Below are 19,705 nucleotides of genomic sequence, written 5' to 3'. Positions count from 1 at the left end.
GGTGGGAAGGCCACAGCGACATCTCATGGCAGGAGGGGAAACTGCAGCTTTATGCTTATCATGCCATCAGAACATGTACACAGTGTGATGTATGTGCTGTATACATGTGTGATGTATGTGCTGTATACATGTGTGATGTATGTGCTGTATACACGTGTGATGTATGTGCTGTATACACGTGTGATGTGTGCTGTATGCACTTGTGATGTATGTGCTGTATATACGTGGGATGTGTGTGCTGTATACACGTGTGATGTATGTGCTGTATACACGTGTGATGTGTGCGCTGTATACATGTGTGATGTATGTGCTGTATACATGTGTGATGTATGTGCTGTATACACGTGTGATGTATGTGCTGTATACACGTGTGATGTGTGCTGTATGCACTTGTGATGTATGTGCTGTATACACGTGTGATGTATGCTCTGTATACACGTGTGATGTGTGCGCTGTATACACGTGTGATGGGTGCGCTGTATACACGTGTGATGGGTGCGCTGTATACACGTGTGATGGGTGCGCTGTATACACGTGTGATGGGTGCGCTGTATACACGTGTGATGGGTGCGCTGTATACACGTGTGATGTGTGCGCTGTATACACGTGTGATGTATGCGCTGTATACACGTGTGATGTATGCTCTGTATACACGTGTGATGGGTGCGCTGTATGCACTTGTGATGTATGCGCTGTATACACGTGTGATGTATGCTCTGTATACACGTGTGATGGGTGCGCTGTATACACGTGTGATGGGTGCGCTGTATACACGTGTGATGGGTGCGCTGTATACACGTGTGATGTATGTGCTGTATACACGTGTGATGTGTGCGCTGTATACATGTGTGATGTATGTGCTGTATACACATGTGATGTATGTGCTGTATACACGTGTGATGTATGTGCTGTATACACGTGTGATGTATGTGCTGTATACACGTGTGATGTATGTGCTGTATACACGTGTGATGTGTGCTGTATGCATTTGTGATGTATGTGCTGTATATACGTGGGATGTGTGTGCTGTATACACGTGTGATGTATGTGCTGTATACACGTGTGATGTATGCTCTGTATACACGTGTGATGTGTGCGCTGTATACACGTGTGATGGGTGCGCTGTATACACGTGTGATGGGTGCGCTGTATACACGTGTAATGGGTGCGCTGTATACACGTGTGATGTATGTGCTGTATACACGTGTGATGTATGCTCTGTATACACGTGTGATGGGTGCGCTGTATGCACTTGTGATGTATGTGCTGTATACACGTGTGATGTATGCTCTGTATACACGTGTGATGGGTGCGCTGTATGCACTTGTGATGTGTGCGCTGTATACACGTGTGATGGGTGCGCTGTATACACGTGTGATGTATGTGCTGTATACACGTGTGATGTATGCTCTGTATACACGTGTGATGGGTGCGCTGTATGCACTTGTGATGTATGTGCTGTATACACGTGTGATGTGTGTGCTGTATACACGTGTGATGTGTGTGCTGTATACACGTGTGATGGGTGCGCTGTATACACGTGTGATGGGTGCGCTGTATACACGTGTGATGGGTGCGCTGTATACACGTGTGATGGGTGCGCTGTATACACGTGTGATGTATGCGCTGTATACACGTGTGATGTGTGCGCTGTATACACGTGTGATGGGTGCGCTGTATACAGTGTGATGTGTGCGCTGTATACACGTGTGATGTGTGCGCTGTATACACGTGTGATGTGTGCGCTGTATACACGTGTGATGTGTGCGCTGTATACACGTGTGATGTGTGCGCTGTATGCACGTGTGATGTGTGCGCTGTATACACGTGTGATGTATGCGCTGTATACACGTGTGATGTGTCCGCTGTACGCACGTGTGATGTGTCCGCTGTACGCACGTGTGATGTGTGCGCTGTATGCACGTGTGATGGGTGCGCTGTACGCACGTGTGATGTGTGCGCTGTACGCACGTGTGATGGGTGCGCTGTATACACGTGTGATGTGTGCGCTGTACACACGTGTGATGGGTGCGCTGTATGCACGTGTGATGTGTGCGCTGTACGCACGTGTGATGGGTGCGCTGTATACACGTGTGATGTGTGCGCTGTACACACGTGTGATGGGTGCGCTGTATACACGTGTGATGTGTGCGCTGTACACACGTGTGATGGGTGCGCTGAAAGTACTAAACGTGGATGTGTTATGTGACTGGGTCCATACACACAGATTAGTTATTTACAAAAATGGTCCCTGGGGACCTCACTGAGACCCATTGGTCTAAAACTTAACTTTTAATATGTTCAAGCACTAAAAAGTCTTGTTTGGATTATTGAAACCTATTCGAAAACACACAATTAAAATTTCTACAAATCCATGGTGTAGGATATATTAATATTTGTAAGCGAGTCCAGTTAGAGCGGAGTTGTCTGTCATATCAATTCAATATAGGGGGAACCACTAGGGGTCGCCAGTGGAATAGTTCTGGTTTGTCTATATATTAGATCAGTAATGTTTTTATTAGTTCTGCAACTTAGTTGCTATAACTGTAGTCACTGGTGTAGCAGTATGCTACCGTTGGCTGACTTCCAAGTCACTATTCACTGGTATATAGATCCACTAGAGCTCTCCCTATCTGTGAATATTTTTCTCCTCACTTTCTAACAATTAATGGACATGTGAGCTGATCCCTACACACCATATCATTGCTGTCTAAAAAGAGGATAATAGCCCCCCCGACATGTTTCGCCAAGATGATGGCGTCCTCAGGGGTGCCCCGGCTGTATATGAATGTTGGAGATAACGAGTTGGGCTTTAAAGACTCCGTTTGTGATGTCAGAACGGCCCGACCGATACTGGATAGGTCATCATTGGGGTTTATAGAAATTTGTCCAATGGTTGGTACCTGTCAACGATATAAAGAATTCCAATTGGATCTTAATACTTACGTCCTACTCATGCGCCGCGCATGTGAACCGACTTTGCTTCTTTTCGCCGAAAGGATAGTGACAGTGCGCCTGCGCTGGCACTTAGGTTAGAAGTCCGTCCGTAGGGGTGTTAAAATGCGCATGCGCGTAGACTTTGATTTTTTCATTACGTAGGGTGGAAAAGCGCATGCGCCGGCACTTAGACTACAAAGCCCTACATCGGGCTGTCAAATACGCTTGCGTAGGAACTTAGTTTCTTAACACCAGATGGTAAGTATAGGGCGCCTGTATCCATATGTTTTAAAGTATACCCGGTGTGGCTCAAACCATTACTAAAATCGATCTGGGCCATATCCAATCTTACCAATTGAAACTATTATGTTTGGATTAACCAATGTGTATTCTCATGGTTGTTTGTATAGATTTATATTGAAAGTGCAACGCATCATTGGCACTATATTTAAATTGATGTAGAATAGTATAATTCTGATTCTAAATTGACCCCATTAAGGATGAAAAAATTCCAACAAAATATTTATCTTGATAGGTTAACAAATTATTCCAAAATATAGGATTTTTTTTAAAAAGGTATAATGTATTTTTCTACATCCCACACATGTAATTCATTTGAATATAGGTGTTTATAGCAAGCGCTGTTTTCTATAGATAAAGCATAAGAGACAAACCACCAAAGAGGGGGGGGGGTAGAAGAATGCATGAAAAAGGAGGGGGGGGGGCTGGTGCCCTCAAGGCGTTCTAATGCAAGGGAGAAAGCATGTAACTTCCTACAAGAAAGCTGCAAAGGTGAACCCCTCATTTAATCCATTGGGACTCAATGAATTCAATCGATCCATCCATCTCGCCTCTAGTTGAAACAGGCGTTTATCCACATTGCCTTTGACTTGATCAACGGCCCAAAACTTTAGGTGATTTTTATCACCTTGGTGTGTTGACCTAATATGTTTAGCCAATGTTGTATCCTTGTTTGTACGAACTGTACTGAGGTGTGCAGATATTCGTCGTCTCAGTTCTTGTGTGGTCTTGCCCACATACAATTTGGGGCAGGCACATTGTGCTACATAGACCACACAGGTACTTTTGCAGTTTAGAAATTTGTTCACAGTGAAGGTCTTCCCAACTGTGAACTGCTTGGTTTTGACCATATATTTACAAAAGCTACAATCCCCACAGGGGTAGGAGCCCATCGTGGGGGATAGCCAAGTCTTCTTTGCAGGGTTTCTAATTGAAAAGTGACCGTGGACTAATTTGTCCCTAAGATTCGGACCACGGCGTAAAGTAATATTTGGATGTTTACTTATTACACTAGTAAGTTTGTCATCGGCCTGTAGGACGGGCCAATATCTCTTCAGAATGTTTAGGATGTCGTCAGCATACGCATGTACCTATACAACTGATCAGATGATCTTTCTTATCCTTCTCATTTTTCTCCAAAATGAGAGTGTCCCTGTCCGTCAATTTAGCCCTACGGTAGGCCCGTTATAGGGTACGTTTGGGGTAGCCCTTCTCAATGAAACGATTGAAGAGAAGTTTGCTCTCTAATTCAAAGTCTGTTTCACTGGAACAGTTTAATCTGGCCCGAAGGTACTGGCCCACTGGAATGCCACATTTAAGTGCCTTGGGGTGCCAACTTTTCCAATTTAAAAGGCTGTTAGTGGCAGTTGGTTTCCGGAAAATAGTGGTCTTTACTGTACCCTCCGAGTTTATACTCACCGTGAGATCCAAGAAATTAATATGCGAGGCATGAAATTCAGGCGTGAATCTCATACCTATAGTGTTCTGGTTCAATTTTATAACAAAAATATTGAAGATGTCCTCATCCCCCTCCCAAAGGATGAGGATATCATCTATAAACCTTCCCCAAAAAAGAATGTGTTTGGTGAATAGAGTGTTTTGATCAGTGAAAACATGTTCTGCCTCCCACCAACCTAAAAAAAGGTTGGCGTAGGTGGGTGCCCAAATTGTGCCCATGGCGGTACCCTTCACCTGATGGTAAAGGGTACTGCCAAACACAAAATAATTGTGAGTAAGGAGGAACTCAAGTACAGTGAGAGTGAATTTGCTGTGATCCGAAAATTGTGTGCCTTTGGTGTCCAGAAAACGTTTAACTGCCTGGAGGCCTAAATGGTATTGAATGTTTGAATACAGGCTTTCTACATCCAAACTGGCCAGATGTGTACCAGAGTTCACAGTGATGTCCCTTAGATAGGGAGGGTCGTTACAAATGGTCTTAAAATAATGTCCACATACTCACTAATGCCCTGTGTAAGGTTTTCCGTCCCTGACACAATAGGGCGTCCTGGAATTGGTATGGTTTTTTTATGGACCTTCGGCAATGCATAAAAAGTGGATAGGGTCGGTTTTTGGTTTAAAAGATATTTATGTCCGTCTTTCGAGATGTAATTTTCTTCCAAAGCCTTATCCAAAATTTCCTTCAGTTCTAGTAGGAAATCTGTAGTGGGGTCCCGTGGTAAGATCTTATAGGTTTCTTGATCGCTTAACCATTCCTATATATTGGTCTTGATCCATTACCACAGTGTTACCCCCTTTATCAGAGGGCTTTATAACCAAGTTGTTATTTGATTATAAGTTCACCATCGCCCTTTGTTCCTGTTGGTTAAGATTGGAAGCTATGTGTCTCTTATGTGGGCAGATTTTTTTAATGTCCTTGGTCACTAGCTGAAAATGGGGTTTCAACAGGAAGTGATCCATAATGACCCAGGAGACAATCTAAAAGCCATAAATGATAGAGACAAACTGGTAATTAATTTGTCCTCGTACAATTTGGATTATTTTGAACTAAGTCTTCTCAGAAAGGGCTTATCATTTACTCCAGTACCTTCCTTTGGGTTAAGGACATTAATTTGCTCGCAGGAAAATTAGCCCTGCACAAACATTTTATGAAGGAAAGTAACGTAGAATCAGATATGGCTAGACGTGATGAGAGAGTAATACAGATACTTCAGGATTTAGAAGATGAAAACTACTCCCCTCCTTTCTATCAGCTCAAACCAGTCTGCCCATTCTCCTCTGACCTCTGGCATCAACAAGGCATTTCCGCCCACAGAACTGCCGCTCACTGGATGTTTTTTCTTTTTCGGACCATTCTCTGTAAACCCTAGAGATGGTTGTGCGTGATAATCCCAGTAGATCAGCAGTTTCTGAAATACTCAGACCAGCCCTTCTGGCACCAACAACCATGCCACGTACAAAGACCACAAATCACCTTTCTTCCCCATACTGATGCTCGGGAGAACTGCAGGAGATTGTCTTGACCATGTCTACATGCCTAAATGCACTGCCGCCATGTGATTGGCTGATTAGAAAATAAGTGTTAACGAGCAGTTGGACAGGTGTACCTGATAAAGTGGCCGGTGAGTGTACATTAAATGTCACTGCCCAGAGATAACGTGTCAGGAAAAAGAGAGTGAATGGGATCCTAAAATATGATAGGACAGTTATGAGGAGGCTGTGACGAGCCGAATTGTTAAATTGTAAAAAAAGGAAAACACTTTTTAACATTTATTTATTGAACCAAATATAGAAAAATATATAAATCTGGGCGGAGTCCGCACTTGTGATGATGTCATGTTCATTGCTCCTCCCTCTTCTAGTATCATCTATATCTACGCTGACCCCCGGTCCCCGATCAGCGTTGACACCTCCTGTAAGTGGTCGCGCACCACCTGGTCCAGCACCGCGTACACGTCCCTACAGGCCTTGCTGGCGGCGTCCATCACGCGCTCCAGGTGATCCTCGTGCAGCCGGGAGTTCATCTCCAGTAACGCAATCTGATCCGATTTGGGTAACAGAGCCAACTCCAACTGGGGTCCCCCCGCCGACTCCTCCACATAGCTGAGATCCGCCAGAGGGGTGTCCTCGATGAAGCCGGCCGAGCTGGCGCACACATAATCCCGCATGGGGATCCCAGCGTCTATCACCGCCAGTGTGGCCGCGTTCACACACGTACTGTAATTCCCACCATCCGCCTGCAGGATCTGAGGATTGGGAAAATAAATGACAAATTACATTTAGTCCACAATGTATCCAGGCCAATAGTGAAATGGCTGATAACAGAGAGTAATAGATTGTATCCCCCCTGTACAGTCTCCTCTCCCCAGGGTGTAATGGCTGATAACAGAGAGTAATAGATTGTATCCCCCCTGTACAGTCTCCTCTCCCCGGGATGTAATGGCTGATAACAGAGAGTAATAGATTGTATCCCCCCTGTACAGTCTCCTCTCCCCGGGTGTAATGGCTGATAACAGAGAGTAATAGATTGTATCCCCCCCTGTACAGTCTCCTCTCCCCGGGGTGTAATGGCTGATAACAGAGAGTAATAGATTGTATCCCCCCTGTACAGTCTCCTCTCCCCGGGGTGTAATGGCTGATAACAGAGAGTAATAGATTGTATCCCCCTGTACAGTCTCCTCTCCCCGGGGTGGAATGGCTGATAACAGAGAGTAATAGATTGTATCCCCCTGTACAGTCTCCTCTCCCCGGGGTGTAATGGCTGATAACAGAGAGTAATAGATTGTATCCCCCCCTGTACAGTCTCCTCTCCCCGGGGTGTAATGGCTGATAACAGAGAGTAATAGATTGTATCCCCCTGTACAGTCTCCTCTCCCCGGGGTGTAATGGCTGATAACAGAGAGTAATAGATTGTATCCCCCCCTGTACAGTCTCCTCTCCCCGGGGTGTAATGGCTGATAACAGAGAGTAATAGATTGTATCCCCCTGTACAGTCTCCTCTCCCCGGGATGTAATGGCTGATAACAGAGAGTAATAGATTGTATCCCCCTGTACAGTCTCCTCTCCCCGGGGTGTAATGGCTGATAACAGAGAGTAATAGATTGTACCCCCCCCCCCTGTACAGTCTCCTCTCCCCGGGATGTAATGGCTGATAACAGAGAGTAATAGATTGTATCCCCCCCCCCCCTCTACAGTCTCCTCTCCCCGGGATGTAATGGCTGATAACAGAGAGTAATAGATTGTATCCCCCCCCCCCTCTACAGTCTCCTCTCCCCGGGATGAAATGGCTGATAACAGAGAGTAATAGATTGTATCCCCCCCTCTACAGTCTCCTCCCCCCGGGATGTAATGGCTGATAACAGAGAGTAATAGATTGTATCCCCTCCCCCTGTACAGTCTCCTCTCCCCGGGGTGTAATGGCTGATAACAGAGAGTAATAGATTGTATCCCCCCCTGTACAGTCTCCTCTCCCCGGGGTGTAATGGCTGATAACAGAGAGTAATAGATTGTATCCCCCCTGTACAGTCTCCTCTCCCCGGGATGTAATGGCTGATAACAGAGAGTAATAGATTGTATCCCCCCTGTACAGTCTCCTCCCCCCGGGATGTAATGGCTGATAACAGAGAGTAATAGATTGTATCCCCTCCCCCTGTACAGTCTCCTCTCCCCGGGGTGTAATGGCTGATAACAGAGAGTAATAGATTGTATCCCCCCCTGTACAGTCTCCTCTCCCCGGGATGTAATGGCTGATAACAGAGAGTAATAGATTGTATCCCCCCTGTACAGTCTCCTCCCCCCGGGATGTAATGGCTGATAACAGAGAGTAATAGATTGTATCCCCCCTGTACAGTCTCCTCCCCCCGGGATGTAATGGCTGATAACAGAGAGTAATAGATTGTATCCCCTCCCCCTGTACAGTCTCCTCTCCCCGGGATGTAATGGCTGATAACAGAGAGTAATAGATTGTATCCCCCTGTACAGTCTCCTCTCCCCGGGGTGTAATGGCTGATAACAGAGAGTAATAGATTGTATCCCCCCCTGTACAGTCTCCTCTCCCTGGGATGTAATGGCTGATAACAGAGAGTAATAGATTGTATCCCCCCCCCCCCCCTGTACAGTCTCCTCTCCCCGGGGTGTAATGGCTGATAACAGAGAGTAATAGATTGTATCCCCCCCCCCTGTACAGTCTCCTCTCCCCGGGATGTAATGGCTGATAACAGAGAGTAATAGATTGTATCCCCCCTGTACAGTCTCCTCTCCCCGGGATGTAATGGCTGATAACAGAGAGTAATATATTGTATCCCCCCCTGTACAGTCTCCTCTCCCCGGGATGTAATGGCTGATAACAGAGAGTAATAGATTGTATCCCCCCCTGTACAGTCTCCTCTCCCCGGGGTGTAATGGCTGATAACAGAGAGTAATAGATTGTATCCCCCCCTGTACAGTCTCCTCTCCCCGGGATGTAATGGCTGATAACAGAGAGTAATAGATTGTATCCCCCTGTACAGTCTCCTCTCCCCGGGATGTAATGGCTGATAACAGAGAGTAATAGATTGTATCCCCCCCTGTACAGTCTCCTCTCCCCGGGATGTAATGGCTGATAACAGAGAGTAATAGATTGTATCCCCCCCTGTACAGTCTCCTCTCCCCGGGATGTAATGGCTGATAACAGAGAGTAATAGATTGTATCCCCCCCCCTGTACAGTCTCCTCTCCCCGGGATGTAATGGCTGATAACAGAGAGTAATAGATTGTATCCCCCCTGTACAGTCTCCTCTCCCCGGGATGTAATGGCTGATAACAGAGAGTAATAGATTGTATCCCCCTGTACAGTCTCCTCTCCCCGGGGTGTAATGGCTGATAACAGAGAGTAATAGATTGTATCCCTCCCCCTGTACAGTCTCCTCTCCCCGGGGTGTAATGGCTGATAACAGAGAGTAATAGATTGTATCCCCCCCTGTACAGTCTCCTCTCCCCGGGATGTAATGGCTGATAACAGAGAGTAATAGATTGTATCCCCCTGTACAGTCTCCTCTCCCCGGGGTGTAATGGCTGATAACAGAGAGTAATAGATTGTATCCCCCCTGTACAGTCTCCTCTCCCCGGGGTGTAATGGCTGATAACAGAGAGTAATAGATTGTATCCCCCCTGTACAGTCTCCTCTCCCCGGGATGTAATGGCTGATAACAGAGAGTAATAGATTGTATCCCCCCCTGTACAGTCTCCTCTCCCCGGGATGTAATGGCTGATAACAGAGAGTAATAGCCTGTATCCCCCTCACCTGTACATAGATGTCTATCTGGGAGCGGGGGTATAGCTGGGTGAGGATCGCCGCCTCGAATGTCTGCTTGAGGTGCAGGGTCATCTCGGTGGATTTGCGGTCCCCGTGGGGGCGGCGCTTCCTCTCGCCGGTGCTGAAGGTGGCCATGCTGTACTGGCAGTTCACCACCGCGCGGTCATGGAGGGTTTTGGCCCGAGAACCGCGGATCTAGAGAGAGAAACATGGAGGGCGGAGGCGAAGTCAGAGGTGATTAACAGAGGGAAGAGCTCACAGCGTGTGATATATATATACCAGACTGCAGGGCTCCTCCCAAGCCCTGCCCCTGCGCGGAACTCTCAGGCCCCGCCTCCAGCGCGGAGCTCTCATCATCCACCCCGCCCCTCACCTCATGCGGTCCGTACACTACAGCCAGCGCCTTGGTGTTCCCCTGCTCTATGTAGGCGGAGCCGTCGGCCTGGGCGAACACTCCCATCCGGGCCTGGATCTTGCGCAGCTCCCCCGCCTTCCTCCCGTCCACCCGGTATCCCTGATCAGATAGCAGCTCCAGACCCGCCATGCTGCTGCACCGACCTACTCCGGGACACAGGACCTGTCTCTACGTCATAACCATGTGACCGGGTGTGTGGGCAGAGCCTAAAGGACCTGCGGTGATGTCATGACCATGTGACTAGTGAGAGGAGGAGTGACTATGATGGGATCTGGCCAAATGAAATGGACCTGCGGTGATGTCATGGCCATGTGACACCACGTGTGTAGAGCGCATGTCTGCATTGCTCTATACACTATCCACCCAGAGCTCTGCACTGCTCTATACACATCCCCCATAACAGTGTCTGTAATCATAGACTCCTGTAACATTGTAGTCACCCCCTGATCTCCCTCAGCATTGGTTGCACCCCAGACCCCCATGCACAGGTTAATGGTAGAGTCCAGCAGGAGCTGCAGTTCCCTCCTCCCACCACCAGGTGTCGCTGTTCTCTCCGGCTCCGCGGCCGCTCTGTACTCGGGTATATAAGGGGAGCTGTGAGGGGAGCGGCGCCATCTTGTGCAGTGTGTGACAGGGAGATAGGGGAGCTGGAGGTGTATGAGGGGACATAACTGTGGAGAATCCCTCATGTAGGGGCCATTACACTGCAGGATGATGCTGGTTATACAGGGGAGATGTCAGTGTGAACAGGGGTTTAGCTTGTGATGACTTCATGAGGTAAATTTACCTCACACACCGTCCATCCCGTGTAATGGTGCTCAGGGCCGGAGCCCAGTCCTATACAGTACATGTTATATATAGGAAGGGAAATGGTGCTGACGCCTCACAGAGACGAGTAATTTATCAGTCACCAAAACGCAGAGACGAGTCATTTATCAGTCACCAAAACGCAGAGACGAGTCATTTATCAGTCACCAAAACGCAGAGACGAGTCATTTATCAGTCACCAAAACGTAGAGACGAGTAATTTATCAGTCACCAAAACGCAGAGACGAGTCATTTATCAGTCACCAAAACGCAGAGACGCGTCATGTGGTCAGCGATAAGAGGTTTTATCATAGAAAATGCTGCTTTGTGTGAACTGCACCTGAGGGAGAGGAAGATTTTCTCAGAGGTGGAGACTTACATTTAACAAGATTTTATCCAAGAATTTCTTAGTTATTATAAGGAAATAAATAATATTCCTGTCTAGTAGCACCACGTCAGGAGGCCTTTATATAATTCGTGGTTTGCCACCTTGGTTTTTTTTTTTTTTGAATCTGAGTTGACCCTAAACCTCAGTCTATTCACCCATTTTTAGACTTAAACGCATTTTCCTAAAAATGTAAGCCCTGTAACTGAGGCTGCCGCCTGCTTGATGAGGGTTCACCAATGGTGATTAATGTTTCTATGAGCAGGTGTCATAGTCTCAGTACAGGCCGTCCCCTACTTAAGGACACCCGACTTACAGACGACCCCTAGTTACAGACGGCCCCCTGTGACCTCTGGTGACCTCTCTGGATGTTACTTTAGTCCCCGGCTGCAATGATCAGCTGTGCGGTGTCTGTAATGAAGCTTTATTGATAATCCTCGGTCACATTACAGCTAAAAATTTGAAACCCCGATTATCACTGGGGCAAAAATATTTTTTTGATCTACAATTATAAAATATACAGTTTCGACTTACATACAAATTCAACTTAAGAACAAACCTCCAGACCCTATCTTGTACGTAGACCGTGGCTCCACTGGGGCGTCCCTTGCGTTTTGTTTCTGCTTTACTTTAGTTTTTTTGGCTGCTTCGATCAGTAAAAATCGAATTAAGTTTTAACACAAATTAAGAAAACTTCTTGTTCACCAACATCATCAGTGATAAAAAGATAACACACCTGTAGGTTTTTTTTGCGGACTCATAGACCTTCATTCGCCTTCGTGATCGAGAGGAAGAAAAATCGTGGACAGGTTCTAAAATATATTTCTCCCCCGGGGGAAAGAAACTGAAATTTGACAACGCCCATAGATAAGAACGGATTAGTGAGAATCACGGATCAGAAACGCACAATGTGACCGCGCCCTTAGGCCACGTACGGCTGTTACTGTTTATCTGACCCATTTATGTAGAGGGAACCTGTCACCAGGCCAATCGCTATGAAGCCACAATAAGTCCCTTGTACGGCGGCTGCCTGTGCGCTGGACATGTCAGTATAAATGGAGATCGCTGCCTGTAGCCGGATTAATGTGCTTGTATTGGGGGTCCGCTGGCAGTCAGGGGGTCCGGGCATAGGAGTCAAGGAGGCGCCAATCATCACGGTGGCATCTTTATATAACTGCACCTCCTAATCTCCCTGTAATCTTTATCCGACCCTGCGTGTACGCGGAGAGAGTAAGGTGCATTGCGCATGCGCAAGAATTGACACGAGACCGCGCCAGGCCAAGGAGAGAACACGAAGCAGAGGAGATGAGGAGGCGCAGTTATGTAAAGATGCAGCCATGAGGGTTGGCGCCTCCATGACTGCTTTTTCCAGGACCCCACCCCCCTGACTGGAAGCGAAACGTCCACCATAAATTTTCCGGGCTGCAGACAGTGTTCTAAATTTATAAAGACATGTCCAGCACACGTGCAACCGGCCACACAAGGTACTTGTTGTGGTTTCATATCGATTCGCCTGCTGACAAGTTCCCTTTAAATCCTCCCGTGCACATGGACATATTTTCACTGCTCTGTGGAAAAAACTCCAGACCTGTTCTATATAACACTGGTCCCCATGGGTGTCCTCTGCGTGTGGTCCCTATCATTGGCAGATCCCTGGATCTTTTGAAGACCGAGGCGATAGCAATGCTCTTGTATGCCGAGCAGCAGATTTACTATACTCGTTGCTTTTCATGTGTCATCACATGAGGGCTACCCCTTGCATAGGGGATGGCAGTACATCATGGGTTAATCCCCAGTGATACTTCATCATCACCGAGTATATATACTCATCATCATGTGTCATACCTGGTGGGAGAAAAGTGGAAGAAAACCACCACTCCGGAAGTGATATCCCGCAGAAATCCGGGATAAGGAATGAATAAGTGGGGGGGGGGGGGATAAAATCTTAAAATCTAGTTTTCTACTAGATAAAGGTGTGCTAAAAAAAAAAATAAAGGGACCCAACACTTGTGATCCCAAAAATAGAAAACCAACACATGCCATCCATGTGTTGGATGATGGACACGGACTTGAGGGGCTCAGTAGGAAGTTTCTGGCCCCTGGTATCGGCTAAAAGCTCAGAAAACTTTTACATCCAGAAGTTGTTTTCATGAGGCGACTCCTATAAACTTCTCCTTCTTCTCCTCACCGCAGGGTTGTAAGAGGATGTAAATGTGGAGACAGGATGGAGACAGGGACAGGTGTAAACAGAGGATTGTATGTAAATGAGGACGAGTATTTTATTAATGAGACTCCTGAAATAAATAGCGGCCGATCTGACTTGGTCGTCCCGACTTGTATCTTAATATAGAATATTTGTGAGTCTATTTTAATAAAGTAATCCTATTGAATGTATTTGGCTTACCTGCACTGTGTTCAGTCTTTATAGTGTCATCCAGGAGTTATCAGTCTGCGCGGACAGATCGGATCGGAAGATTTTGTTTTCTGAGTGCAGATAGACCGGTGTGGTGTGAATATAGGAAGTTCTTCTCATTCTTTACTATTTTCCTTGATATAGACATAGAAGCAGTCGGAGCAGGTGCTGTCCTTCTTCTGTGTGAATGAGGCTCTATAAGAAGTTGAGCTGAAACCAAGTTTTGTACTTAAATTAATTTAAATGACTCAGAACGGCATTAGGTACAATTACACGTAATGGTCAAGTTTCCCGATCCTACAATACAGCCAGTCCCCGGTTTGCTCTTAAGTTGAATTTAAATGCAAGTCAGATCTGGTATATTTTATTATTGTTACTACAGACCAAAAAAAACAAAAAAATTTCAAAGTTTTGTGCTGTAATGGGACCAAGGATTATCAATAAAGCTTCATTACAGACACCTTACAGCTGATCATTGCAGCCGGGGACTATAGTAACATCCAGAGAGGTCACCAGAGGTCACAGGGGGCAGAGGGGTCCGTCTGTAACTAGGGGTCGTAAGTAGGATGGCCTTAAGTAGGTAATAGTAGTCGTTTCCTAAACAGCTGATTTTTGCCCATTTACCACTTAATTTTTTTTACTAATATTGTTCAGTTTGAGGAAATAGGAGTTCTGTGTAAATATCATCAGAGCCGGAACCTTTTTTTGTTTCAGTTCCACATTTGTAATATTTTTCCTGCTATCTGTTGAATCGTACGGTATATTAGTTACGGTCACGAGGAAGTACAAATTGTCTCACAGATAATAAGCCTCATACAGCGATGCAATCAGAAACATTAAAAAGTTACGGCTTTTGGAAGGAGAAAGATGAAAACGCAAAGATTTGTGGGTTAAGCGCCATTGTGTATACGAGAGAATTGTAACTGGTTCCGTTTTATTCACTGTCCCCAAAATTGTATTTCTAAATAAATCTTATCCCTCTGTAATCACTTCCTGATATTTGGCTGTAGAGAAAATGTTGTGGCTTTTGGAACGCACCGTCACATTGTTGCATCCTGCAGGGTCCCTAACATTACTCAGCCACAGCCCTCAGGGTACACAATGTAGAAGATTCACTGCTGTGTGTTAGTAGTGTCTCGTGTACACCTGAAGGAGCATCGATGATACCTGTTCATTGTGAAATGCAATTTATTAAGTGAAAATATAAAAATGCCAAGTCATAAATAAAAGTATTCGGTGATAGAAGTGATTATGTACACAGATAAGACACAGGTGATGTATATACACGAGCGGCTCCTCCAACACAAGACACAGGTGATGTATATACAGGAGCGGCTCCTCCCACACAAGACACAGGTGATGTATATACAGGAGTGGCTCCTCCCACACAAGACACAGGTGATGTATATACACGAGCCGCTCTTCCACACATTTAGTAGCCCGGGTACATATAGCCAGGGTAGCCGGCACTGTGTGCCATGTGATCCCTGTACAGGCCCTGGTGGGACATGTACCCCGGGTGTGGGGGGTATACAGGGATGTCAAACACGGTTTTGTTGGGGGGGAAATCTATAGACGGGTTTCTTATCTCCAGAGGCTGCGGTGGGAGAGGTAACTGTGGGGGGAGGCTGGAGGTGAAGGCCTCCCTCCTGTCCTGGTACTGGAGACTAGTTGTAGGGGGCGGCACATAGTTACACAGGGATATGGATGGGAAGTTGGCATACAGGAGGAGCGGATGGACACTCGGAGGGGCCACCACGTTGGGGGCGACGCACTTTGAATAGGAGGTGGGAAGGTTCCATAGGATGGATGGGAAAGACACCGCTGGGTCAGACACTGAAGGGTTGGCCGGAGCGGAGGCTTCTGGTTCTGTCCTAAATGGATTGACTTCTGTTCCAGGATGGGGATTACGTGGATCTAAGGGCCGGAAGGGACATCCATGGAGAATGTACGGGGCCAGGTCATGTGGGTAGACGTCCTGCCTGGTCACCGCCGTGTTCTGCAGCTTCATGGCATCGAGAGGAATCTGACTCACATCCACTGTCCAGTAGTTTCCTTTAGCATGCGGCTTGTGCGGATCCTTCAGAACCTGAAATACAAATAGATGAAAAGATTATATATTTGGGGTTTTTTAACTTAAAAAATATATTTGAAGATTTTTTATATTTAAATGTCAGATCTTTGATCAGAAGAACAAAATCCTCACTGATGACACCACTTGTATTTAGTCTCCTCACCTTGTACTGTGGAAATTAATGTATCTCTACCACTTTCTCCTATCGAAAGCCTCGGTCCATGGTCCATAAGGAGTGTGGTGAAGTATAAGAGTGTCCTAAAGCTACAAATACACCACATAAAAGGAGGGGTCTTTCTCCAACACTGGCCTTGAATCCCCAGCTACCTTATTGTGTTGTCCCCTGATGTGATCTCACCTTAGGACTTCAAACAATGGCTGTGTCTGTGGACTATGGAAGATCCAACCTGTCCTGATCCAGTCCTGCTTGTTTCTTTTGCAGGAGTTACACAATGACATACACGATCAGACGTCACAAAACGCAGAGTCAAGAAACCCTTGTGGCAAACAGACAAAGGTCTATGTGACCCTTAAGAAGTCACTACCCCAATTATGCCCTAAGGCAACAAGCCATCTTCTCCGACCAGAGAGTTATTGGTCTATCTTCAGGGCTGGGTCAGAAGTATAGTCAAGACAGGGGGTAGGTGTCAGTTAGGAATCAAATTCCCATCCGGACGTGACATGTTTGGCCCAAACTAGAAAAATCGGAAAAAAAACCCCTTCATTTAATGAAATCTGTAAAGCCGCTGCCTCATGTCCAACGGTGCCGAGTCACTCGTATAGCAAGAGAGCCGGGGGGGGGGGGGGGGGGATGAATGGCAAACTATCCCTCATCTTGTAACAACCAGTGGGTTCAAGCAGGATTGGATCACAACATGTTGGGTCTTCCATAGTCCACAGACACGGCCTTTGTTTGAAGACCTAAGGTCAGACCTCTCCTATCTGTACATTATATCTGTGTGATAGCAGATCAGGGGACAACACAATAAGGTACCTGGGGATTCAAGGCCAAGGACCTCTCCTCATAGCTGGTGTATCTGAAGCTTCAGGATACTGATACTTCACCATACTCCTTTCGAATACATTTTAAAAGTTATGTTAGGTTTATTTTGGTTGCATAATTAGGTGATTTTTATTTTTTGTTGAAGGAGACATTACGTCACATTAGCCGCTACACAATAATCTTCAGTAAAAGGGTCTTAAAGCAAATGTATGTATATACAGAGTCGTCATACAGTGAGAACATTGCACTTGGTGAGTTCTTACCTTCTTGAAGCATTCACAGGAAGACAAGTTGTGTCTGATCGAGTCCTTCCATCCTTTGTAATCGCCCTTAAAAAAGGGGAACAAGGAGCCGACTTCTTGTAGAATCTGATATTTTATAAGGAAAAAACGTTCAGTTTTAGGATCGTTTAGTCAAATCTGAACTCCACTGCCCAGAATGTTGGAGACAATCACCCACAGGTGGATATTTTGTTGCATGTCCAAATGTAAAAAAACGTAACCTTAACGACAGCCCCTCAACACCAAGAGCCGCACAACAGAAGCCAAAGCAGTTCACTCTGCCATGTGTCCCCCTCTTACCTGGGAGAGCTTGAGCCTCTTGTCCGGGGAGTTCTGTATGACCAGCGCTATCATGGCCAGGTAGGTGTACGGAGGTTTAGGGTATCGCTGGTAGTTTTTCTTCTTCCCAGTCTTTTTCTTCTGGTCCCCTGTGGAGTCGGGCTCCCGCGGGATGTTAGTCTCCACCTCTGTAGTAGTTCCCCCATTGGGTTCTTCCATTATGCGTTCCACCATGGGGAGCTCCGGTGGGGACATGTAGGGAGTTTCCCAGGGATGGAAAGGGAAGGCCATGTCCTGCTCGTGTCTTCAGATTCCAATACTAAATCTGATGTGACATTGGGCCAGGATGGGGTCTTGATAAGTGACGGTCACCCCACCTATGACTTTGTTATGTAAATGCCCCCCAGGACAAGAGGAGCCAATTGCAGGTAACACCTCAACCTCTATCCGTATAAACAATAACAAGGAGCCTTCACACAAGGTCCAGGTGATGGGTGGGAACCATCTGTAAATGTGTTTTGTCATGTATATAGCATGTATATACTGTGTGTATACCATGTATCTTCTCCTCCTGCTGCATCCACAACCATCATACACATAGATAATGATGATATACACGATAGATATATAGATATATGTGTGTGTATATGTTATATATATATATATATATATATATATATATATATATAATGGCAATTCAACTCATTGGACTTGCATTGGATAATTGCAGAATGTCCATCACATTGGCCCTTTAGTACTAGAGATTAATTAGAAGATTAATTTAGGTAAATTACATGCAGTAAAGTCCAAAGTTAGGAAAGATTTAGTTAAGGACAAGATAAGAGTCTGTAGGTTTGTTCTTAAGTTGAATTTGTATGTAAGTCGGAACTGTATATTTTATAATTGTAAAAATTGTATAAATTTCATTAAAGCAGCCAAAACTTTTTTGAGTCTGTGACAATTATATCTTAAAAATGTTGGGTTGTCATAAGAACCAGGATTAAACCAGGAGTAACAATAAAGCTTCATTACAGACGCCTGTGATAACTGTTATAGCTGATCATTGTAGCCTAGGGCTAAGTACAGGAAATTATCAACATCCAGAGGTCAGTTTGTAACTAGGGGTCGTATGTAAGTCGGGTGTTCTCAAGTAGGGGCCCGCCTGTATACATTTTAATATTTTGTATAGAGTGTATTATTCACCATATATAACATTCAAAATAGGATGGAGAACAGATTAGTGTTTCCCCCGTGCCAGCGGATAGTGCCCATATGTTGTGGTTCTGTCCCGTCGTCATTGTTCTGGCGTAAAATCTTTGCAGACATTAAGAAAAATATTGGTTTGGACCTGCCGTTCGCAGCAATTGTAGGCCTTCTGGGTTACACGGTGGAGTTAGTAACTTAGTAAAGTTTAAAAAAATATTAGTATCAAAACAGCTTTTTCTGGGCCGCCGGATTTTGATAAAAGACTGGAAAGGAGTTAAAAAAACCTGGATATTTTTGCCCTCCCCCATCCCCCGCCCCCATTCACTTGTTCAGTTTGTTCAATACAGTTGCTGGTTCTGTATCACTCTAATATAACTTGTATGAGATCCCCCTGCGAGGGGCGTATGTTATACTTTTAATACAATAAAATCTTGTATAATATTAACTATTGGCGGAACCTAGTGGGGAAAATCAGTAGATAGGAATCCAGTATAAGAATTGATTGTATGGAAGCGCAGATCTGGAAGGAATCAAAGATCTGAGAAGAGAGGGGAAGACCGTCACGAAGAGTGGTTTTTTTTTTGTTTGTTTAGGCTTAGGTGGGGGTGGGGGGATGGGTATAAAGGTTGTAATGTTTCCGAAAGTCATTTATCAAGCAGAAGATCTGTGAATGTTTTGTAACAGATTTATTGTAATTTTGAATGATCTTTAACATTTTGATGAAAGTAATAAAAATGTAACATTTTTTTTTTTAAAAAAAAGACAATTAGAGACCCCCCCCCTTTCATATTAGAGTGCACCAGTCATTGTGAAGGACATTGATGCATCTTCTAATTTTTTTATTTTTTTTTTAAA

General features: G+C 45.5%; 2 protein-coding genes across 2 annotated transcripts; both read right to left on the bottom strand.

The window, feature by feature from the left end:
- Positions 1-6,452: 6,452 nt before the first annotated feature.
- On the bottom strand, positions 6,453-10,648 carry EXOSC4 (exosome component 4). Its single transcript, XM_072154620.1, has 3 exons — positions 10,361-10,648; positions 9,976-10,182; positions 6,453-6,941 (listed from the first exon to the last, which is right to left on the bottom strand). Exons 1-3 carry the CDS (start codon positions 10,529-10,531, stop codon positions 6,570-6,572), a joined length of 750 nt encoding a protein of 249 aa, XP_072010721.1. The 5' UTR covers positions 10,532-10,648; the 3' UTR covers positions 6,453-6,569.
- A 4,791-nt stretch (positions 10,649-15,439) lies between these two features.
- LOC140133930 (forkhead activin signal transducer 3-like) lies at positions 15,440-18,133 on the bottom strand. Its single transcript, XM_072154619.1, has 3 exons — positions 17,666-18,133; positions 17,348-17,452; positions 15,440-16,096 (listed from the first exon to the last, which is right to left on the bottom strand). Exons 1-3 carry the CDS (start codon positions 17,933-17,935, stop codon positions 15,440-15,442), a joined length of 1,032 nt encoding a protein of 343 aa, XP_072010720.1. The 5' UTR covers positions 17,936-18,133.
- Between the last annotated feature and the right edge of the window lie 1,572 nt (positions 18,134-19,705).

Source organism: Engystomops pustulosus, chromosome 5, assembly GCF_040894005.1.
Source record: "Engystomops pustulosus chromosome 5, aEngPut4.maternal, whole genome shotgun sequence".
Lineage (NCBI taxonomy): Eukaryota > Metazoa > Chordata > Amphibia > Anura > Leptodactylidae > Engystomops > Engystomops pustulosus.
Note: the sequence above shows the minus strand (reverse complement) of the source record. Positions and strands in the feature narration are given on the sequence as shown.